This window comes from Stomoxys calcitrans, chromosome 2, assembly GCF_963082655.1.
Source record: "Stomoxys calcitrans chromosome 2, idStoCalc2.1, whole genome shotgun sequence".
Taxonomy (NCBI): Eukaryota; Metazoa; Arthropoda; class Insecta; order Diptera; family Muscidae; genus Stomoxys; species Stomoxys calcitrans.
Window position 1 is genome coordinate 36,701,083 of NC_081553.1, and position 25,191 is coordinate 36,726,273.

Below are 25,191 nucleotides of genomic sequence, written 5' to 3' on the forward strand. Positions count from 1 at the left end.
GTTAAAAGCGAATATAGTACCACCCTTAAACCTTAAATTTTCAAATCCATCAAGCTTGGTAGAAAAATATCAACGTTTGGATTGACAGGGTTTTAAATTTATCACAAATTGGCAGACGTTTTTTAATTTTTATTCCCTACACCACTATTGTGGTACAGGGTATAACTTGTAAGTACTTTGTTTGCAACACCCAGAAGGAAGAGAGGTAGACCCATTATACCGATCAACTCAGAATAACTTTCTGATTCGAATTAGCTCTGTCCGTCTGTCTCTCTGTCCATGTTAATTTGTGTACATAGTACAGGTTGCAATTTTCAACCGATAGTCTTCAAGTTTGGCACGGTCATCCTTTTTGCCATAGTGACGAATCCTATGAAATTGGAAAAAATGGTTCAGATTTGGATATAGCTCGTCCGATTTGGACTTAAACTGCAATATTATCGATTCTCACAAAGTTTGGCACAAGAAAGTCTCTTATTAGTCTCGACATTACTGGTGAATTAGAAAGATCTTTGAAATCGCACTTATCACCGGATATTCCCAAAATTTTGCATTACGCTTCTACGATTACCACAAAAACCAGTGCATTTTAGTCGAAATCGATTCAGATTTTCATCAATGGCGTAGCTATACATTAAAAAATATGATCCGTACAAAATTTGTTCGGGCTGTGAATGGCACATTTGAGGTCTGATTTTGAAATTTATTTCTTTGTGTGATAGTACCTGCCAAATCCTTCCTTCCTGCAATTTTCGCTTTTTATATTGCAATCCCCAACGATTTACATCAATATTAAGTATCTGTGCAAAATGTCAAGCGACTAGCTTTATGCGTTCGACCTCTACCATGATTTCGACAGACGGACGGACATAGGTAGATCGACTCGGAACGTCGAGTCGTTCAACAATATATATACTTTAGGGGGTCTTAGACAAATATTTCGAGGTGTTACAAACGGAATGACTAGATTTTTATTCCTCCATCCCATGGTGGTGGGTATAACGAGCTACAATACAATAAAAAACAAAATGAGTGCACAATATAGACATGAAGCAAATGGCACGCTCACAACCTGTGCCCTGAAGAAGGTTACGTCACTTGCGCAGCTGATGAAATATTTCAATTTCAGAGTTGTATCCAAATACACTCTAATGTCAAATGGTTTGTTTGCATTTTAAAGTTTTTTTTTTTCAATATTTTGTTTATTTTTTCACATTTTTAATGTTTTAATTTATAATTTAAACCCTGTTTACACTGCTCATTAAATCCGGATTTAAGGCTCTCGTCAGCTGATTTTATAAAGGGAAAACAGATGATCGAGCCATTAAATACGTATTTAAAGAGCGGTGTTTTTTTTTTTTGGCTAACTAGAATGTTAATTAGACAGTGTACAGAAATTTCTACCCATATCCCCAAAAGGGTTTTATCGTAGATTTTATTGTTGTTGGACTTGTAACGCTACCTTCTACAATTGTGCAATGATCGAAATGTAATGCGTTTTAAGTTGCTTTTTTTATTCTTCATAAAACTCAAAATCAAAGAAACATCAAAGTATTATTCTGCACATTTTTATAATAAATCATTTTCTAATTTCCGTTCCGAACTTTCCATTTCATTTGGCATTTCATGCGGCACACAGAATCGCAATTATATGGTGGTAGGCCAGGATTTTCAGAAGAAGAAAGAGAATAGAAAACATAGCGGATTTTAAGAGTAATGAACTGAGGCAGTATTATGTTTTCTCAGTTAATTTTAAACTCTGAAATGCGAATGTGTGTGTGCACTGAGTACACACTGTGTGGTGGCCTAAGAGAAAATTAAATGTCAATGTGGTATTCTTTTTCTCTTGTGGAAATGCACCTAAGTACCCTACAGTAGCACAGCTCGGTGCTACTTTAAAATCTTATTCCTTAAGAAACGGTTTTGCATATGTAAATGAAAGAAAAAGTTCGCAGTTGTTCGCAGTAAATTCATTGGTTTAATAATTTCCTAAAATACCTATTTGTTCCCCCTTAGACCGACAGCTTCAGTTACTTGCTGTTTTTGAAATTTAATTGTAATTTTATTAAATATGTAGGTAGTTACACGTACATATGATATAAGTATATGTATGTACATGTAATTATATTAAAAGTTATATGTACTTGATTTTCTTCATATCCTGGTAGGGTGAAGACATGGTCAGACAATCCCAAAACAATTAAACAACAATAGCATTTAAGAGAACATACCAAAATATTCGAGATTCCCCAGAATGTTCAAGAAAATTCCTATAGAATTTTCTCTTGCATTCAGTACCAATGGTGGGTCACAGTGGCATCGACTATAAATAGCCGTTGTTGGCTCTCTTGAGGCATCAGTTAATAACAATAAATCAAAACAGCAAGACGCTAAGAGAAGAAGAAGTGATGCGTAGTTCAAACTCGTCAAACAAAAAGAAAAACTAACCGAAAAATATATAACGTTACAAAGTTGAAGTTAGAAATAAAAGTTAATTTTATTGAAAAAAACTAAAAAGACATTTGTTGCAAATAACATCAAAATGGTTGCAATTGGTATTGATTTGGGCACAACCTACTCCTGCGTTGGTGTCTTTCAACATGGCAAAGTGGAAATCATCGCCAACGACCAAGGCAATCGCACAACGCCCAGCTATGTGGCCTTTTCCGACACGGAACGTTTGATTGGCGATGCCGCCAAGAACCAAGTAGCTATGAATCCCAAGAACACAGTATTCGATGCCAAGCGTTTGATTGGTCGCAAATTTGAAGATCCCAAAATTCAAGATGACATGAAACATTGGCCCTTCAAGGTGATGAACGATTGTGGCAAACCCAAAATATGTGTCGAATTCAAGGGTGAACAGAAACGTTTTGCTCCAGAGGAAGTCAGCTCTATGGTCTTGACGAAAATGAAGGAGACAGCTGAATCATATTTGGGCACCACCATTCGAGATGCTGTGATTACAGTACCTGCCTATTTCAATGACTCACAACGCCAAGCTACAAAGGATGCAGGCGCCATTGCAGGCCTCAATGTTTTAAGAATCATTAATGAACCCACAGCGGCCGCTTTGGCTTACGGCCTGGACAAGAACTTGAAGGGAGAACGTAATGTGCTCATTTTCGATCTTGGTGGTGGTACTTTCGATGTCTCTATTCTAACCATTGATGAGGGTTCTCTGTTCGAGGTAAAAGCAACTGCGGGCGACACTCATCTGGGCGGTGAGGACTTTGATAATCGTCTAGTCAATCATTTTGCTGAGGAATTTAAACGCAAATACAAAAAGGACATGCGTTCGAATCCACGTGCATTGAGACGTTTGCGGTCCGCTGCGGAGCGGGCCAAACGAACCCTGTCATCCAGTACCGAGGCTACAATTGAGGTGGGTGCCCTGTTCGAAGGCATTGATTTCTATACGAAAATCAGTCGAGCTCGTTTCGAGGAATTGTGTTCAGACTTGTTCCGCAACACGTTGCAGCCAGTAGAGAAGGCTTTAAACGATGCCAAAATGGACAAGAATCAAGTCCATGACATTGTACTAGTGGGTGGCTCAACACGTATTCCCAAGGTACAAAATCTGTTGCAGCAATTCTTCTGTGGCAAGAGCCTGAATTTGTCCATAAATCCCGATGAAGCTGTGGCCTATGGGGCTGCCATACAAGCGGCTATTTTGAGTGGAGACAAAAGCAGTGTCATTCAAGATGTTCTATTGGTTGATGTGGCTCCCCTCTCACTTGGCATAGAAACAGCAGGTGGTGTTATGACCAAATTGATTGAACGAAACTCACGCATTCCATGCAAACAATCCAAGACATTTACCACCTATGCAGACAACCAGCCAGCCGTTACCATTCAGGTCTTCGAAGGCGAACGTGCCATGACCAAGGACAACAATCTTCTGGGAACGTTCAATTTGACGGGCATACCTCCAGCACCTCGTGGAGTGCCCAAAGTCGATGTTACCTTTGATCTAGATGCCAATGGCATTCTGAATGTGACAGCCAAGGAGATGAGCACTGGTAATGCAAAGAATATAGTCATTAAGAACGATAAGGGTCGTTTGTCACAGGCCGATATAGATCGTATGGTGAACGAGGCGGAGCGCTATGCCGAAGAGGATGAGAAGCATCGTCAACGTATTGCCGCCCGTAATCAATTGGAGTCGTATGTCTTCAGTGTCAAGCAGGCTGTCGAAGATGCCGGTGATAAAATTCCGCATTCAGACAAAGATCGAGTTTTGGAAAAATGCAAAGAAACCATTCAATGGCTGGATGGCAATACCACAGCTGAGAAGGAAGAATTCGAATATAAAATGCAAGAGTTAACCAAAATCTGCCAACCGGTTATGACCCGCATGCATCAACAGGCCAATGGAGGAGGAAGTGGCAACAATTGCGGACAACAGTCGGGAGGTTTTGGTAGTGGTGGTTACAAAGGTCCCACAGTTGAAGAAGTCGATTAAGTTAGAAATCAAATGTATAATTAGATTTTAAACAATTTTCTTAAAAGACTGGTTTATGTTTAAGTGATTACTCGTTAAGTAGAATTAAAATATTTGTTTAACTTTTAGTTATTGCTTAATAAAATACATAGTTTAAATGAAATGGATTTGTTTTTAGTTTTAATTCTTTAATGATGATTTTCTTAATTTAAGAGCAATGGATTGGGGTATCTTTTATTTAGGTTAGGTTAGGTTGAAAAGAGGGTGCAGATATTAATCCGCCCCATGCCACTATGGGCATACACCTAAGCCAGTAATCGGTTTATTGTGCGCTCTAAAAACTATAAAGTAATCTCTGAAAAGAGGTTACTTCATAGTTGGTCTAAGCGGAGTTTGTGGGATGGGGCGTCCCCCAAAACTGGCTATCAAATTCGTTTTCTAATCTTAAATACCTTTCATTAGAGCCACATATTGTCATGGTTGGAAAATTTTTACTATTTGGGGGGTATTTTGGGGAAGGGGTGGTGTCCCAAATAATTGTCCCACATTTGGACATCCGATTCGTATTATACTCCCAAACACCATTATTTGAGGCCCATATTGCGATGATCAGTAAGTTATTTGCTTGTTGTTGGGTGTTTTGGGGAAGGGGTAGACCCCCAGAAAATTGGTCCCGAAGGTGGGTATCAATTTCGTGCTCATAGTCGGTAAATATACTCGATTTAGGGCTGTTTTGAGGAGTGGGGTGGTCACCCAAACACTTAGCCCTGAAAATATATCAGCATCGTGCTCTACTCTCAAATATCCTTTATTTGAACCCCATATTGCCATTGACCTCAAAATTGGATATCAAATACGTTTGCTTATTTACTTTCATTTAATAAGGGGTTTATTGCAAAAGTCGGTAAATATGTCCGGTTCGGGGTAGGGGCCCTAAAAACTATCCATAACGAGCTGCACTCTCCTTAAGACCCATATTATCATGGTGAGCATAAACGTTCTATTTGGGGGTTGTTATATTGATGGAACGGAGGCCACCGTAGCGCAGAGGTTAGCATGTGCGCCTATGACGCTGAAAGCCTGGGTTCGAATCCTGGCGTGACCATCAGAAAAAAATTTTCAGCGGTGGTTTTCCCCTCCTAATGCTGGCAACATTTGCGAGGTACTATGCCATGAGCTTAAACTTGAATCGGACCGCACTCATTAATATGTGAGAAGTTTGCCCCTGTTCCTTAGTGGAATGTTCATGGGCAAAATTTGCAATTTGCATATATTGATGGAACGACACTTAGACAGTTGATCCCGAATGTTTATATCACATTCGTGGTCAACTCCCAAATAGCTTTCATTTGAGCCCCATATTACCATAGTCGGCAAACATGTCCGGTTTGGGGAATGAGGCGGCCACCCAATGACTTGGCCCTAAAAATATATATTAGATTCGTGTTCTACTCTAAAATACCTCTTATTTGAGCCCCATATTGCAATGGTCAGCATATACGCCATATTTGAGTGGTTTTACGGGCGTGGGGTGGCCCCATAGATACTTTTTCCCCAATATTGATATCAGATTCGTGCTTTACTCGCAAAGACTTTTCATTGGAGCCCCAGATTGGTATGATTGTAAATTTGTGCTCTTTGGGGGTGTTTTTTAGGAGGGCGGCTCCGCAAACACTTGGTCTCACATTTGTATTTTACACTCAAATACCTTTGATTTGAGCCCCATATGACATGATTAGTAAATAAGTCCAGTTTGGGGGGGTGTATTTGGGAAGGGGTGGACCCCCAGAAACTTGGACCTACGTTTGTACATCAAATTCGCAAATACCTTTCATATGAGTCCCATATTGCCATGGTCAGTAAATATGTCCGATTTAGGGGTGTTTGGGGGTTGGGGTGGTCCCCCAAACACTTGGTCCGATAATTGGATATCAGATACGTTTTCTACTCTTAAATACTTTTCATTTGAGTCCCATATTGTCGTTATTGGTCTAAATTTATATTCGGTAGGTTTTGGGGGTGGGGCGGCCCCCTTCAAATTTTGAACAAATTTTTGTTTTTAATATAAGAGAGCACACAAAATTTCGCTTAAAACGCACCACCCATCTCCGATATTTGGCGTTTCTGAAAATTAGGGTAAGGGGGAGGGTCCGTCCCCCCTTCAGATATCAAAAAATGTAGAACCCAATTTCACCACGGGATCATTATGCACCATCTGTGAAATTTTCAAAAAAATCGGTTCAGCCGTTTTTGAGTCTATAGGGAACACACAACCAAACAAACCGACAAACAAACACAAATTGATTCTTATATATAAAATTATGTAAAAGTTTCGTAGAATTTCATGACCATAGGAAAATTTGTCAAAATTTCATTTCTATAAGAAATTTAGACAAAATTTAATTCCTAAGGAAATTTGTCAAAATTTGATTTCTAAGAAAATTTTGTCAAAATTTTATTTTATATACATTTTATTAGGTATATACATACAGAACAAAGGTTGCTTCACTCAGTGCAGTCCTATTAAAGTTTTAGCTCAAAAGTACTTTTATATTCCGAGTTCAAACGGCGTGCTGCTTAGCGTTACCATTTGTTAGGGAAGTTTTAACATTTTTGTCAAAAATTTGGTACTGTAAATATTCTGTCAAAATTAAATTATGGTTAAGAAAATCTTTCGGTTAGCGTTTTTGAAAACCGGAACCGGCCAGTGTTACAAGTTTTGACTTTGTATGAGTTGCTGATGTTAGATATCTTTATACTCTACACCACGACTGCGGTACAGGGTATTATAAATGTGTGCATTTGTTTGCAACGCTAAGAAGGAGAAGGGCTAGACCCATCGATAAGTATACCGATCGGCTTAGAATAACTTTCTGATTCGATTTCTGTCCGTCTGTCTGTATGACAATGTATTCTTGTAATCAAGGTACAGGTCGCATTTGTTGTCCGATTTTCATAAAATATTGCACAAGTCACTTTGTTAGTCCAAAGACGAACGCTAATGATCTTCAAAAAAATCGGTCCAGATTTAGATATAGCTACCATATATACCTTTCATCCGATATGTCCTTTTAAAATTTTAAAGAGGCCACAATTTTTGTTCGATCTTTACCAAATTTGGCAAGAAGTCCTTTTTATAACGTTCCATTATGAGTGAAAATTTTTATCGGAATCCGATCAGATTTAGATGTAGCTCCTATATATATCTTTCATCCAATATGCCCTTTTAAAGTTGCAGAAGCTACAATTTCGGCTCGATCCTTTTTATATCTTCCCATTATGTGTGCAAATTTTCATTAAAATTGGTTCAGATTTAGATGTAGCTCCCATATATATCTTTCATCCGATAAGGCCTTTCAACCGAATTTGGCACGAGGTGCTTTGTAGGAAAATGCAAATTGCAAATTTTGCCCATGAACATTCCACTAAGGAACAGGGGCAAACTTCTCACATATCAATGAGTGCAGTCCGATTCAAGTTTTAAGCTCAATAATAAGGGGCCTCCTTTTTAAAGCCGAGTCCGAACGGCGTGCCGCAGTGCGACACCTCTTTGGAGAGAAGTTTTACATGGCATTGTACCTCACGAATGTTGCCAGCATTAGGAGGGGAAAACCACCGCTGAAAATTTTTTCTGATGTTCTCGTCAGGATTCGAACCCAGGCGTTTAGCGTCATAGGCGGACATGCTAACCTCTGCGCTACGGTGGCCTCCTTTGTGCTTTGTTGGACGTCCCAATATATGTGCAAATTGTCATCAAAATCAGCCCGGATTTATATGTATTGGGTTGCCCAAAAAGTAATTGCGGATTTTTCATATAGTCGGCATTGACAAATTTTTTCACAGCTTGTGACTCTGTAATTGCATTCTTTCTTCTGTCAGTTATCAGCTGTTACTTTTAGCTTGCTTTAGAAAAAAAGTGTAAAAAAGTATATTTGATTAAAGTTCATTCATAAGTTCAAGTTTTATTAAAAATGCATTTACTTTCTTTTAAAAAAATCCGCAATTACTTTTTGGGCAACCCAATAGGTTAGGTTAGGTAAAAGTGGCAGACCTTTACAGACTCGCTAAGACAATTTTAAGTCCATTGTGATACCACAGTAGCAACAGACCAAAACCTTTGGTGGGAATCGAACCGCTCGACCCCCGCTCTGGCAATATGAACAACTCGGCTACCGGAGTGCCTAGATTTAAATGTAGCTCCCAAATATATTTTTTATCAGATATTTGGCGTTAAAACTACGGTAGCCACAATTTGAGTGCTATTGTAAAGACATCTTGCTATTCTATTCCATATTTCAGTGGGTATACAAAACTAAAGTCTGACAAGATTTAGACATAGGTTCCATTTCTTAAAAGTAGTAGCTAGACTTGGTGGTATAGGGTATTATATAGTCGGCTGCGCCCGATTTTAGCCTTTCCTTACTGATTTTGAGTAGATGTTAGCTATTGGATTTTATCTTTTACTTACTGCGCTATAAGAAAAAGGGTGATTAACAGCAACCAACATTTCATTCCAAAAGCATGCTTCAACCATTTCACTGCTCACTAATTAATGTGTTGGTAGAAGCATGAAATCTTTTAGTGGCATAGAAATCTGATGAGGTCCCTGGTAAGGTCGAAATGGCAATCATTGTAGCCCGCCCAATATATTCATGCACACTACATTTGTCGAGACTCTTTAAAGAGTTTTTGTTTTTTTACCCTCCACCATATGAGGCGGGTATACTAATTTCATCATTCTGTTTGTAACTCCTCGAAATATTCGTCTAAGACCCCATTAGGTATATATATTCTTGATCGTCATGATATTTTAAGTCGATCTAGCTATGTCCGTCCGCCCGTCTGTCTGTCGAAAGCATGCAAATTTTCAAAGAGTAAAGCTAGGCCTTTGAAATTTTGCACAAATACTTTTTATTAGTGTAGGTTGGTTGGTATTGTAAATGGGCCATATATGGTCCATATTTTTATATAGCTGCCATATAAACCGATCTTGGATCTTGATTTCTTGAGCCACTAGAGGGCGCAATTCTTATTTGATTTGGCTGAAATTTTGCACGAGTTGTTTTGTTATGATTTCCCACAACTGTGCTAAGTATGATTGAAATCAGTCTATAACCTGATATAGCTGTCATATAAACCGATCTGGGGTCTTGACTTCTTGAGCCTCTAGAGGGCGCAATTCCTAACCCTTTTGGCTGAAATTTTGCATGACGTGATTTGCTATGACTTCCAACAACTGTGCCATATGTCGTTCAAAACGACCCTTTACTGATATAGCTGCCATAAAAACCGATCTGGAATCTTGACATCTTATTATCTGATTTGGCTGAATTTTGTACAACGACTTCTCTCATGACCTTTAACAGACGTGTCAAATATGGTCTGAATCGGTCTATAGCCTGATACAGCTTCCCTATAGACCGATCTCCCGATTTTACTTTTTGAGCCCCTAAAGGGTGTAATTCTTATTCGATTTGGCTGATTTGCTGTGCTAACTATGGTGAATTCTACTATGGTTAATTCAATTATGGTTCGAATCGGACCATAACTTGATATAGCTCCAATAGCATATCAATTCTTTTCTTTTATTCTTTGTTTGTCTTAAAACAGATACCGGGAAAAAAAACTCGACAAATACGAACCATGGTGGAGGGTATACAAGATTCGGCCCGGCCGAACTCAGCATGTGTTACTTGTTTTTTGTTTGTTTTTCTATTCGAAATAGAAACAAAAACACATTGGTTTAAGCTGGAAAAAATCCAATATCAAAACCAGTAAGGAAAGGCAAAAGTCGAAGCCGACTATATAATACCCTACACCACCGAGTCTACGTAATACTTTTAATCTATAGCACTTACATCCAAAGTTAGTCAGAGTATACTTTGCATACCTATTGAAATACCGAATAGAACCTTCTACGATTTTCTTACGATGGTACGAAAATTGTGGCTTCTTCAGCCTTAAAAGTCGAAACGCATAAATGATACATATGGGAGTTTTGTCTAAATCTGATTCGATTTTGATGAAATTTTGCACACGTATTGGGATGTCAATTAAAACATCTCATGTCAATTGTTGTAGAGATCGGACCAAAAAAGTCGAAACGACAAAAGATATATATGGGAACTTTACTAAATCTGGTTCTATTTTGATGACATTTTTTGCATGTAGTGCGAACGTCACCTGTAAAATGTTGTAAGCATGGGACCAAAACTGTGGCTGCTACAGCTTTAAAAGGGCATATCGGATGAAAAATATATATGGCAGCTATATATAAATCTGATCCGATTCTGATGAAATTTTGCACACATACTAGGACGTCAAAAAAAAAAACACTTCGTGCCAAATTTGGTAAAGATCGGGCCAAAGTTTTGCCTTCTACAGCCTTAAAAGACCATATCAGATGAAAAATATATATGGGAGCTATACATAAATCTGATCCGATTCTGATAAAAATTTTCACAAAAAGTACTTCAATTTGGTAAAGATCGGACCAAAACAGCCTTCATAGGTCAAATCGGATGAAAGTTATATGTGGGAGCTATATCTGAATCTGAACCGATTTAGATGAAATTTTGCACACGTATTAAGACGTTACACGAAACATATTATGCTAAATTTAGTAAAGATCGGACCAAAATTGTGGCTCCTACAGCTTTAAATGGGCATATCGGATGAAAGATATATATGGGAGCTATATCTAAATCTGGATCGATTTTTTTCAAAATCAATAGCGTTCGTCCTTGGAACAAAAAAGAGACTTTTGCAAAATTTTGTGAAAATCGGACAACAAATGCGATCTGTACCTTGATTACAAAAATACATGGACAGAACAAAAAAGAGACTTTTGCAAAATTTTGTGAAAACCGGACAACAAATGCGATCTGTACCTTGATTACAAGAATACATGGACAGACAGACAGACGGACAAAGCTAAATCGAATCAGGAAGTGATTCTAAGCCGATCGGTATACTTATCAATGGTTCTACCTTGTCTCCTTCTTAGCGTTGCAAACAAATGCACAAATCTATAATACCCTGTACCACAGTGGTGGTGTAGGGTATAATGAAAAAATTTTGTGACTAAACAAAAGAAGCGCAAGAACGATTTCTCATTTGTATAGGAAATTTTTTTCAAGATTTTATTTTTACAGGAATTTTTTTCAAAATTTCAATTCTAAGGAAATTCTATCAAAATTTCATATCAAAAGTAAATTTTGTCTAAATTTCTTTCATTTATAAAAATTTTATCAAAATTTCATTTTATTAGAAAATTTTGTCAAGATTTCATTTTTATAGGAAATTTTGTCAAAATTTCATTTCCATAGCAAATTTCTTAACTGAAATTTTGACAAAATATGTAAGATATTTTGTGGTGTGGTGCCGAACGAAATCGCGATCTAGGATGGCAGTTAAATGCTATTACAAAGTCTGCGTATCTATTCACAAATATGGAACTCTCCTTTATAAACGTCAACATTTGGTAGAACCACCACACTAAAGGTCATATTTTTACAAACCCTAAGTAAAATTTGTCTTTAAGGGAATAGTGAATCCTAGAACACACATCATTCTCGTGATAATAGGAAGCTGTTTCGATTATTTCAGGACGATCTTTAACCATCATTCAACTAATGTGTACTTTTTGCAATTGATGCTAGTACCAACCTATATTCGCATACGCAAAAAATAATCAAACATCGAGCATTTAAACAATAAATTTTCTTAGTACGACTTTAGAGTCTGTTCTTAGTTTAACTTTTCTTCTTAAGTGTAATAACAAATATTCCAATTTTCCATCATAAGATACAAAATTAAACCAAAAAAGTTGTTCACTTTAGATATTTATTTTAAAATTGTTTCTAGCGAAAGTAATGTCAAGAACAGACCCAATAGATTTTATTTTGGCCACCTTATTAAGTAAGTAAGCGAAATAGCACACCCGCAAAAATATTCAGCCTGTCCTTTTGCCCCACATCGCAACATAAAAGAAAAATAAAAAACTGAAATTTCTTTGGTATCAATATAAAATTCTCCATCATTCGTATTTTATTACGGAAACATTTTCATCCATCTTCATTTCTTCAATTTGTTATTCTACTTAAACTAGAATTGCGTAACTAAACTTATCCTCGAACAACAGTGGTGGAATGGGAACTTTTTACAATGATCATGACTTAACTAATACTGCATTTCTTAGATCTAATGAGGTCTTCTCTCCATACATTTATTATTTAATCAACTTCTTCGACAGTGGGTCCCGATCGACCAGCTCCAAATCCTCCAGCCTGTTGACCACATGACGCTCCAGCTCCTCCACCGTTATGCAACTTAGTCATCAATGGTGTGCACAATTGCGTCAAGCTCTTCATTTTATCCTCGTACTCCTCCTTTTCAGCCAATGAGTTGGCATCCAGCCATTTGATTGTATCTTCGCAAGCTCGCAATGCTTCACTCTTTTCTTGTGATGAAATCTTGTCGCCTGCTTGGTCTAAGGCCTGCTTAACGCCAAACACATAACTCTCCAGATTATTGCGGGCTGCAATCTTATTTTTCTGTTTCTCATCCTCCTCGGCGTATTTCTCCGCCTCGTTGACCATGCGATCGATTTCGGCTTGGGACAAACGCCCTTTGTCGTTTTTGATGGTGATATTCTTGGCATTGCCCGAACTCATTTCCTTAGCAGATACATTGAGAATACCATTGGCATCCAAATCGAAAGTGACTTCTATCTGTGGAACACCTCTTGGAGCTGGAGGAATGCCAGACAAATCAAATGTTCCCAATCTGTTGTTGTCTCTGGTCATCACACGTTCTCCCTCGAATACTTGAATGGTGACTCCAGATTGGTTGTCCGAATAGGTGGAGAATGTCTGGGTTTGTTTGCATGGAATGCGCGAGTTGCGTTCGATGATCTTGGCCATTACACCGCCTGCTGTTTCAATACCAAGGGAGAGGGGCGCCACATCGACCAGAAGCACATCTTGGATGGCACTGCTCTTGTCGCCACTGAGTATGGCTGCTTGGATTGCGGCACCATAGGCTACAGCTTCATCGGGATTAATGGACAAATTCAGGCTCTTGCCGCAGAAGAATTGTTGAAGAAGATTTTGGACTTTGGGAATTCTGGTGGAACCACCAACCAAGACAATATCATGAATGTCGCTCTTGTCCATTTTGGCATCGTTGAGTGCCTTCTCCACGGGCTGTAATGTTTGACGGAAGAGATCGGCACATAGTTCTTCGAAACGAGCACGACTGATTTTGGTGTAGAAATCTTGTCCCTCGAACAAGGCATCGATTTCAATGGTGGCCTCAGAGCTCGATGACAATGTGCGTTTGGCTCTCTCCGCAGCAGTTCTTAGGCGACGTAAAGCTCTGGGGTTGGAACGAAGATCTTTCTTGTATTTGCGTTTGAACTCCTCTGCCAAATGGGTGACGAGGCGGTTGTCGAAGTCTTCACCACCCAAATGAGTGTCGCCGGCAGTAGCCCTTACTTCGAACAGAGAACCTTCGTCGATGGTCAAGATGGAGACATCAAAGGTACCACCACCCAAATCAAAGATCAGCACATTGCGTTCACCTTTCAAATTTTTGTCCAGACCATAGGCCAAGGCGGCGGCTGTGGGTTCATTGATGATTCTCAGTACATTTAAACCAGCAATGCGGCCGGCATCCTTTGTAGCCTGACGCTGTGAATCGTTGAAGTAGGCTGGTACTGTTATAACAGCATCACTGACACTCTGGCCCAAGTAGGCTTCGGCTGTTTCTTTCATCTTTGTGAGGACCATTGAACTGATTTCTTCGGGGGCAAAACGTTTCTGTTCTCCCTTGAATTCCACACATATTTTGGGCTTACCACAGTCGTTGACCACCTTGAAGGGCCAATGTTTGATATCCTCCATGATTTTGGGATCATCGTATTTGCGACCAATCAGACGCTTGGCATCGAAGACTGTGTTCTTGGGATTCATGGCCACTTGGTTCTTGGCGGCGTCGCCAATGAGGCGCTCTGTCTCCGAGAAGGCCACATAGCTGGGTGTTGTGCGATTACCTTGGTCATTGGCGATAATTTCCACTTTGCCATGTTGAAAGACACCAACGCAGGAGTAGGTGGTGCCCAAATCAATACCAATTGCTACCATTTTGCTTGCTTTTTAAACTGAACTTTACTCGATGGAAAGTTGTAATAATTCTATGCAATACTTGTTGTTTTCAAAAAATCTCCTCTTTCTGTAGATGTTTTCTTCTTGTTGTTTTTTTCTGATTGCAATATTTTTACTTTTATAAATTTTCAAAATTTGCTTTTATTCGTCGTTGTTTTGTTTATATGAGCTTTTTGGCTCTTTCACTTGTTTGTTATGTTAACGCTTTGAATGTTTTTTCAATACTAATGCCGAAGAGAGCCGTGTGACTGCTATTTATACTAAAACACACACCAAAACGAATCTTCGAGAACATTAGCAAAATTTCTAGATACAATGAGAGTGTGTGTGCGCCGCTTTCATGGGATACAAAATTATCTCACAATGTATTTTATTTTTGAAGAGAAATATGGCCTTTTCGGAATCTGTTGCATTGGAATTAATGAGTGTGTGTGTTTGACTATGTAAGAGAGAGAGAGGGAGAGATCTCTCTCTACAATCTAACAATGCTCTCGCTGCATGACATTATTGAGGACGCTATTATTTTGCTGTATTAAGAGTTCCAAATGACTTAGATTAAAAAATTGCTTTGAAGTGTAATGCCATGCCGCAATATAATCAAAGAATGTAGAGTTCTCTCTTCCACTGTTCGGTTTCATTTTAATAACATGGCCATAGTAGTTTAATTTTGTTGAATTTCTATCTAGAAATTTCCCGTCAAATGTAGGCTATGGTTCAAGTTGAACGGAAATTGAAGCCAAACAAAAACATCTCATTAAACTACCACAAAAAAGTCTTCCAAATGCAACTTTTCTAAACTTGATTGCCACAAAAATTCTCCCAAAATGCATATTTTAAGATTAAGATGCGAATATCCAAGATATTTTAGATTATCAAATTTTTTTGGCATAGTTAGAGACTTTCTAGAATTGGATTTTATTAAAAATGTCTCGTACTACTATGTAATTTGTATAAACAAAATTTAAATATAAAATTCTTTCAAACTTATATTAACATTTGTTGTTATTAAATTGTATATTTAACATCTCTTTGTAGGTTATATTTCGGGATTGGACCAGCCTTTTATATTTCGGGATTGGACAATCCTTGTGTTGCAATCTGCTAACTGACAGCTCTATCGTAAAACTTGACATTTCAAAACGTTTTAACATACGAGCGCTATTTGTGTTGTTTACAGTAATTTAAAAGATTCATCTCTCCCCAAAAAATGGAATTAAATCGTCAACATTTTCTTACTTTTTTTTCAAATTTCGGCGTGGATTAACTCAACTCATCGAAGAACTAAATTCAATTTTTGGCGATTAAGCTCCATAAAGGACCAGTGTTTATCGGTGGTATGGTGAATTCAACCAAGGTGGTACTCCACTCCAAGACGAATTTCGTAAAAGTCGTCCAAAATCAATTGTTGTTCCAAACACCATTGATGTTGTGCGCCAACTGACATTGCAAGATCGTCATGTGACCTACCTACATGACCTACATGAGATTGAGACAACCTTAAGCATTAGTGGGACCAGCATGAATATATGACCGTCAAATATTGCATGAATATATGACCGTCAAACAAAAATTTGTTCCCGTATACGAACAAAACACAATCCCACACAATTGTTTATTCGCTGAAAAAAGGCTCATGTACGAAACAACTGCATTTTTGAGCACTCAAAACATCGATTTGATGAGTCATCCGCTTTATAGTCCTGACTTGGCACCGAATGCCTTCTTTTTATTCTCGTACGTAAAAAATAAAATGAGAGTTCAACGTTTTTCGACACCTGAACAGGCGGTTGATGCGTTCAGATTGTATTTTATGGAGATACCTCAATCAGAGTGGCAAAAGTGCTTCAACAATTGGTCGCATGCAGAAGTGTATAGATCTTAATGGGGAATATTTTGAAAAACAATAAAGCGATTTTCGATGGTTAATATTTGTTTTTGTGTTCTTTAATCTCGAAGTATAAAAGGCAACCCTCGTACGTTGCTTAAATTTGAGACGAAATTTCTAGATACGAATCCAGTAGATTCAAACAACGGTAAGGAGCACTATCAAAACAAAATAGGATAGAGAGTAAGAGATAGAAAAAACCTTACAGGGCTCATAGCCGCTATGGCATAGTGCAAGAACACATACATATTCAGTTTCTCAATTCGCGCTAAAAACTCTTCTATTAAATAGGAATATTTTTGGCTATAACAATAAAAGGATTTATTTCTTAATTTATTTATTTCTTTGAGAATAAAATTAGTGGAAATAAGTTAGGCATTTTTGAAAAGATGAAGACTTCTTCACGAAAGTTAATATAGTTATAGCAGAGGTGTTAGGCAGAAGGTCCGGAGTCCATTAGTGGGACAAATTTGGTCACCTCTGTCCTGCAAAATTTTTTTCGGGTTGCCAGAAGCGCATGTATGGTCCAATTTTCAATTTAATTTATTTATTGCTGAAAAATCTCGAAAAATACAGTAAATACTTCTCTATAAAGAAAATTTGACCTTAAGCTTTCAATTAAACTTGTTATACTGTAAATAGGATCTAACGTAGATGCATTTTAAATGCAATTTTATGTTGACTCTAGCAGGACTAAAATATTTGCATTTTTAACGAAAAAAGTGGAAACGGCCTTCAAGTTGTCAAAATGTAAAGGTTTCCTACTGGGTTCATTTTCATGAGTATTCAATGTGTGATTGTATGTAAGAGAGAAAGGCAGCGAAGAGTAGAAATACTGAATGTTCTCGAAAACGACTCTGTGGAACATACATGAATTGAGAAACTGAATATGTATGCGTTCTTGGACTATGCCATAGCAGGGATGGAAAAGTAATTACTTTTTCCACCCGAAGAGTACCGTAGTACCCCCGCGACGGATTTAGTACCTTTTGATGCACTAAGAAGTTTTTTTTAAGTATTCGGGTGTGTTCGAGCTTCTAATTTTTTACTGACAAGTAGTTCTTAATTTAAAATAAGTATATTCGCTTGTTAGTCGATTGAATCATGTCCGGCCGACTGTTGAATTTGACATAGGCAGGTCGTTTAGGATTTTAGTGGGGTAATAGCATTTCATATTTAGATAAAAAGTCCTTATGGACGAGTCGCCTTGTATGTCTTACTGAGCCTCTAGAATGCTTTGGAAGTGGAGAGATTTTACACCCAATTTCTATATGAGAATCGCGTTCTTCTGCTGAATTCCATTCATTAAGGTCCCATATTGTACCTATTAGTCTACATGCCGGTTTGTAGGGTTTTGGGTTGGGGCGTTTCCCTAGGTAAATGACTCAAAATTTGAATATCTGATTTTGGTTTTTGGGTTACTATCAATGTACAATCAAAAATTCGAATAAATCTGTTCAACTATAGTTGATTTATATTTTGCAAAAGATGGGGGCCTCTCGTCTTCGGTTAGGGTTGTATATAAGAGGTTTTTGAACAATGCAATAACTAATCACTAATAATTTTACAGAGAGATTTCTGATTTCTGCACTCAAATATTTTTGAAACTATTATGCAAACCAAAAAGTACTCTTTCCGTCCAAAAAGTTCCTTTTTAGTAATATTTAAAATGTTGTATTTTCCATCCCTGTGCCATAGCGGCTATGAGCACTGCAAGATTTTTTCTCTCTCTCTCTCTCTCTCTCTCTATTCCTATTTTGTTTTGATAGTGCTCCATAACGTTTGAATCTATTGGATTCGTATCTAGAAATTTCGTCTCAAGTGTAAGCAATGTAAAAACAATTTCGTATTTGTTTAAATGCCTACAAAGAGATATTCACACATCAAAGTAGCAAATAAACATTTTGATAACAACAAATGTTAATATAAGTAAATTCAATTTTTTTTTTTAAATTTACATAGTAGCATGAATTTTATAATAGACAACCAAGATATTTTTAACAAAATACAATTCCAAAAAGTCTCTGCCTTGGAAGACTTTTTTTTGTGGTAGTTTAATGCGATGTTTTTGTTCAGTTTTTCAATTCCGTTCAATTTGAACCATAGCCTACATTTGAGGGGAAATTTCTAGATACGAATTTAACAGAATTAAACTACTCTGGCTATGTTATTAATATAAAAAGGAACAGTGGAATGGAGAACTCCACATTCTTTGATTATATTGCCAGTAGCGGCATGGAATTGCACTTCAAAGCAATTTTTTAATCATGTCATTTGGAACTCTTAATACAGCAAAATAAAAGCGTCCTCAATAAAACCATGCAGCGAGAGCATTGTTAGATTGTACTCCTCTCTTTCTCACTCTCTTACATAGTCAAACAGACGCACTCATTAATACCAATGCAATAAATTTTAAAAAATGCCCATATTTCTCTTTCAAAAATAAACTACCTTGTGAAATAATTTTGTATCCCATGAAAGCGGCGCACACACACTCTCACTGCATCTAGAAATTTCACTACTCTTCTCGAAAAAGTATCTCGAAGATTCGTTATGGTGTGTGATTTAGTATAAATAGCAGTCACACGGCTCTCTTCGGCATTAGTATTGAAAAAACATTCAAAGCGTTAACATAACAAACAAGTGAAAGAGCCAAAAAGCTCATATCAACAAAACAACGACGAATAAAAGCAAATTTTGAAAATTTATAAAAGTAAAAATATTGCAATCAGAAAAAAGAACAACAACAGCGACACAAGAAGAAAACATCTACAGAAAGACGACATTTTTTGAAAACATCAAGTACTGCTAGAATAATTAAAACTTTCCATCGAGTACAGTTCAGTTGAAAAGCAAGCAAAATGGTAGCAATTGGTATTGATTTGGGCACAACCTACTCCTGCGTTGGTGTCTTTCAACATGGCAAAGTGGAAATTATCGCCAATGACCAAGGTAATCGGACAACACCCAGCTATGTGGCCTTCTCGGAGACAGAGCGCCTCATTGGCGATGCCGCCAAGAACCAAGTGGCCATGAATCCCAAGAACACAGTCTTCGATGCCAAGCGTTTGATTGGTCGCAAATACGATGATCCCAAAATCATGGAGGACATCAAACATTGGCCCTTCAAGGTGGTCAGCGACTGCGGTAAGCCCAAGATTTGTGTGGAATTCAAGGGAGAACAGAAACGTTTTGCCCCCGAAGAAATCAGTTCAATGGTCCTCACCAAGATGAAAGAAACAGCTGAAGCCTACTTGGGCCAGAATGTCAGTGATGCCGTTATAACAGTACCAGCTTACTTCAACGATTCCCAGCGTCAGGCTACAAAGGATGCCGGCCGCATTGCTGGTTTAAATGTACTGAGAATCATCAATGAACCCACAGCCGCCGCCTTGGCCTATGGTTTGGACAAAAATTTGAAAGGTGAACGCAATGTGCTGATCTTTGATTTGGGTGGTGGTACCTTTGATGTCTCCATCTTGACCATCGACGAAGGTTCTCTCTTCGAAGTAAGAGCTACTGCCGGTGACACTCATTTGGGTGGTGAAGACTTCGACAACCGTCTCGTCACCCATTTGGCAGAGGAGTTCAAACGCAAATATAAGAAAGATCTTCGTTCCAACCCCAGAGCTTTACGCCGCCTAAGAACTGCTGCAGAGAGAGCCAAACGCACATTGTCATCGAGCTCTGAGGCCACCATTGAAATCGATGCCTTGTTTGAGGGACAAGATTTCTACACCAAAATCAGTCGTGCTCGTTTCGAAGAACTGTGTGCCGATCTCTTCCGTCAAACATTGCAACCCGTGGAGAAGGCACTCAACGATGCCAAAATGGATAAGAGCGACATTCATGATATCGTCTTGGTTGGTGGTTCCACCAGAATTCCCAAAGTTCAAAATCTTCTTCAACAATTCTTCTGCGGCAAGAGCCTGAATTTGTCCATTAACCCCGATGAAGCTGTAGCCTATGGTGCCGCAATCCAAGCAGCCATACTCAGTGGCGACAAGAGCAGTGTCATCCAAGATGTGCTTCTGGTTGATGTGGCGCCCCTCTCCCTTGGTATTGAAACAGCAGGCGGTGTAATGGCCAAGATCATCGAACGCAACTCGCGCATTCCATGCAAACAAACCCAGACATTCTCCACCTATTCGGACAACCAATCTGGAGTCACCATTCAAGTATTCGAGGGAGAACGTGTGATGACCAGAGACAACAACAGATTGGGAACATTTGATTTGTCTGGCATTCCTCCAGCTCCAAGAGGTGTACCACAGATTGAAGTCACTTTCGATTTGGATGCCAATGGTATTCTCAATGTATCTGCTAAGGAAATGAGTTCGGGCAATGCCAAGAATATCACCATCAAAAACGACAAAGGGCGTTTGTCCCAAGCCGAAATCGATCGCATGGTCAACGAGGCGGAGAAATACGCCGAGGAGGATGAGAAACAGAAAAATAAGATTGCAGCCCGCAATAATCTGGAGAGTTATGTGTTTGGCGTTAAGCAGGCCTTAGACCAAGCAGGCGACAAGATTTCATCACAAGAAAAGAGTGAAGCATTGCGAGCTTGCGAAGATACAATCAAATGGCTGGATGCTAATTCATTGGCTGAGAAGGAGGAGTACGAGGATAAAATGAAGAGTCTGACGCAATTGTGCACACCACTGATGACTAAGTTGCATAACGGTGGTGGAGCCGGAGCGTCATGTGGTCAGCAGGCAGGCGGATTTGGAGCTGGTCGATCAGGACCCACTGTCGAAGAAGTTGATTAAATCACAAATGTTTGCAAAGAAGACCTCATTAGATCTAAGAAATGCAGCATTAGTTAAGTCATGATCATTGTAAAAAGTTCCCATTCCAACACTGTTGTTCGAGGATAAGTTTAGTTATGCGATTTTATTTTAAGTAGAATAACAAATTGAAGAAATGAAGATGGATGAAAATGTTTTCCCAATAAAACGTGAATGATGAAGATTTTAATTTTGATACCAAATATCGAAGTGTTTTTATTTCACTATGACCAACATGATTTCAATGGATTCCAATTAGGTTTGCTTGGTTCATGAGATCTTTTATGGAATTAGGAATGAATTTGCAAATGTATTCATGCAAACAGCAAGGCTTACATTGCGTTGCCAGGGGAGAAAACCAAAGAAAAAAAAATGGGTGGATTATGGATTGCAACCCAACTTTAATTTTGTAGCCAACGAACAAATTTGTTATAGAAGTTTATATATTGAATTGCATACATTTTTAGCGGATATTGAAAGATTTATTTCATGGTTTTATCTTCAAATCATTAAATTCAAATATCGACGTCATTCAGTTCATATTAATTGAAACTACTAAAAGTGCTTTTAGTTCGGGTGTGCCGAATCCTGTATACCCTGCACCACGTATAACAAAAACTTTTCTGCAAAGATATGCCGCACTGCAGCACGTCTTAACGTGACGTCGAATATCACTTCTGTTTTTTTTAATTATCGCAAAGACGGGATTCGTATTCTGACATTTTTGAAAGCACTTGTGGTTTGATTTTCATTTTGTTTCATAATTTGGATGGTGATAAAAAATTTTTAATATTTAAAAAAGGGAAATTTACGATTTTCTCAAAACGATCATTCAAATTCAAGAATTTGTAAGAAAAATCAAATGGAGATATCTTATAATTTGTTTTTAAATTGGCTGTGGTGGCCGCACATATAATGTGGTTCAAAATTTTTTGCATAAGTCTAAAACAAAGCATAAACTCAAATGGCGGTTTCGGGGCAATCCAGGGGTTTTCCTACATTTAAAAAAAATCCTATTTTGAAGCACCAATTTAAGTTGACATATTTAAAATTTCATTTGAAACGCTTCTACAACTCTGAGAAAACGAGGCTATTACTGAAAGGAAGAAAGAAAGAGATAGATATTGGGTTGCCCAAAAAGTAATTGCGGATTTTTTAAAAGAAAGTGAATGCATTTTTAATAAAACTTAGAATGAACTTTAATCAAATATACTTTTTTTACACGTTTTTTCTAAAGCAAGCTAAAAGTAACAGGTGATAACTGACAGAAGAAAGAATGCAACTACAGAGTCACAAGCCGTTGAAAAAATTTGTCAACGCCGACTATATGAAAAATCCGCAATTACTTTTTGGGCAACCCAATATAATAGGTCCGGCAAATGATAGTACTCGTAGGGCATGTGGGGAGATGATGACGTTGAACAATTCCTATTGATGGCTTTCGCGGCTAACGGACACAGGATAGTGGCACAAAGTTGATATTATAAAGACCTAAGGTGGTCCTATAGAGACCTAAGGTGGTCTTACAAAGACCTAAGATGGTCTTATAAAGACCTAAGGCGATCTTATAAAGATCTAAAGATCTAAAGGTGGTCTAATAAAGATCTAAGTTGGTCTTATAAAAACCTAAGGTTATCTTATAAAGACCTAAGGTGGTCTTATAAAGACGTTAGGTGGTCTTTTAAACACCTTTGGTGGTCAGATAATAAACTGAGTTGGTCTTACAAATACCTAAGGTGGTCTTATAAAGACCTACGGTGGTCTTTTCAAGACTTAAGGCAGTCCTATAAGAACCTGAGGTTGTTTTATATAGACTGGAACCTACTTAAGGGCGTGGAATGGAGAACAATTAGAGACTGAACTACATATATTTCGAGATTACTTGTTTGTTTCATGTTTGGCATGGGGCGCATCAATATCCACACCCCTTTTTTCAACCGTACCAAATCTGACCGGAGGCCACCGTAGCGCGGAGGTTATAGACGGACATGCTATGACGCTGAACGCCTGGGTTCAAATCTTGACGAGACCATCAGAAAAAATGTTCATCTGTGGTTTTCCCCTCCTATTGCTGGCAACATTTGTTTGGTACTACGCCATGTAAAACTTCTCTCCATAGAGGTGTCGCACTGCGGCACGCCGTTCGGACTCAGCTATAAAAAGGAGGCTCCTTATCATTGAGCTTAAACTTGAATCGGACTGCACTCATTGATATGTGAGAAGTTTGCCCCTGTTCCTTAGTGGAATGTTCATGCGCAAAATTTGCAATTTGCATTCACCTAACCTAATCATATCCCAATGATTTACAACAATATGAAGTGGAATGTTCATGGGCATCATCTGTGCAAAATCTCAACCGGACAGCTACATACGTTCAGAAATATATCTGTATGGAGGCACACATCAATATGTCGCGGCGTTGTAAACTGAATGACTAGATTAGAATACCCCATCCGAAAATCCAATATTGTGGAATGCTCCGTATAAAGGTCAAAGCAGAATGAGCGTTGAGGAGCGTTGCGTTGAAAAGTGCAACTCTGGAAACCAATCCAACAAAAGCAGTGCGGAAAAGTTACAGAATTTTCAACCTTGATGACTGATATCGAGCCTCATTCTGTGTTGCCGTTCGTGAAGCAGTGTTTTTAGGCGTCAAAATTAAAAAATTTTTAGCTTTTGCGCTACGCTTGTCTATATTTGTTTGCAGAGTTTCATTTTTCAAAGCAAGTTTTGGCCTTATGATGTAGCTGCATCTTCAGTCGCCGACAATGAGCGTTATCGAATGAATAGAGTTATGGAAGGCCGGTTCTAGCCTATGATAACTCGATATGACAAGGCGAGTTAATGACGCTTTTAAATAACCAATGCCCAAACGTAACCTCGGCGAACGTTCCTATGGCCTGGAACAAGCATGCTCACTTATGGAGCCTGACGAGAATCGATATCTCCACATCTATCTAGTCTAAATTGGACCACATAATCCGCACTTTGTGACCATCTGACATTTGTTGCCCTTCCAGCTTCATCCTTCGGATTTAGCTTTCATGTTGCTAGAGGCATACTCACAGATTTCCGTTCAGCTGGAATGTATAAGTATGTTCCTAGTCGCATAAGCTGTTGGATCTACAATTTCCTTGAATATATCTGCCTCCAGGACAGGTGAATTTTAAACATTTATTCATCTTCAGCTACACAAATTTGAAGATGCCCTTGTACAGTAGAGGTCAGAATTGATCAATAGAAAATAAAATATTGTTCCACCAGGACAATACCAGACTTTAACAATCCCATGGCAACCAGTTGTACGTTCCGGATTGACTCTATAACATCCTTCATGGGCAAGGGCTGCCGCTTCAGTGTGAAACACACTGCTACAACAACAACAACAACAAGACCTTGTAGAAGTCTGATGACTTGCCAAAACGTTTCCAATTAGAATGGGATCTTCGGTCATACCTATCAATAACCAATCGCATGGAATATTTTACCATGCCACCCTACTCGCCAGACTTTGACACCTTCTGCCAGCAAAGATGCAAAATTTTGTGACCATAAAATCGATATTCGGCCCGAAAGATGACAAAACGCTTTGGATCAATGAGGGAAAATACAGAATTTAATGGAATATAAAAGATCGATATTCGGCCCGAAAGATGACAAAACGCTTACTATCAATGAATGAAAATACAGAATTTAATGGAATATAAATGAAAAACATGTCGTAATTTTAATCCACTAAAAACATTTTCAACAATACATCCCTTTATTCACTATCGCCATAATTTTAAGACATGACTTCTTTTTATTTATTTATTTAAAGTCGAAAAATTGATTAAAATTGGGGTGAGGTTTACTAATCTACACCATTTTCAAGTGTACTTCAGAATATACCAATTGAAATTCAGAAAT

At 38.2% G+C, this 25,191-nt stretch overlaps 3 protein-coding genes across 3 annotated transcripts; 2 read left to right on the plus strand and 1 right to left on the minus strand.

Moving 5' to 3' along the window:
* Positions 1–2,352: 2,352 nt before the first annotated feature.
* On the plus strand, positions 2,353–4,607 carry LOC106089303 (heat shock protein 68). Its single transcript, XM_059363892.1, has one exon. The coding sequence runs from the start codon at positions 2,543–2,545 to the stop codon at positions 4,463–4,465; it is 1,923 nt and encodes a 640-aa protein (XP_059219875.1). The 5' UTR covers positions 2,353–2,542; the 3' UTR covers positions 4,466–4,607.
* A 7,924-nt stretch (positions 4,608–12,531) lies between these two features.
* Positions 12,532–14,821, minus strand: LOC106089304 (heat shock protein 70). Its single transcript, XM_013255123.2, has one exon. It carries the CDS (start codon positions 14,587–14,589, stop codon positions 12,679–12,681), a length of 1,911 nt encoding a protein of 636 aa, XP_013110577.2. The 5' UTR covers positions 14,590–14,821; the 3' UTR covers positions 12,532–12,678.
* A 4,281-nt stretch (positions 14,822–19,102) lies between these two features.
* On the plus strand, positions 19,103–21,488 carry LOC131995313 (heat shock protein 70). Its single transcript, XM_059363895.1, has one exon. The coding sequence runs from the start codon at positions 19,357–19,359 to the stop codon at positions 21,265–21,267; it is 1,911 nt and encodes a 636-aa protein (XP_059219878.1). The 5' UTR covers positions 19,103–19,356; the 3' UTR covers positions 21,268–21,488.
* Positions 21,489–25,191: the final 3,703 nt, after the last annotated feature.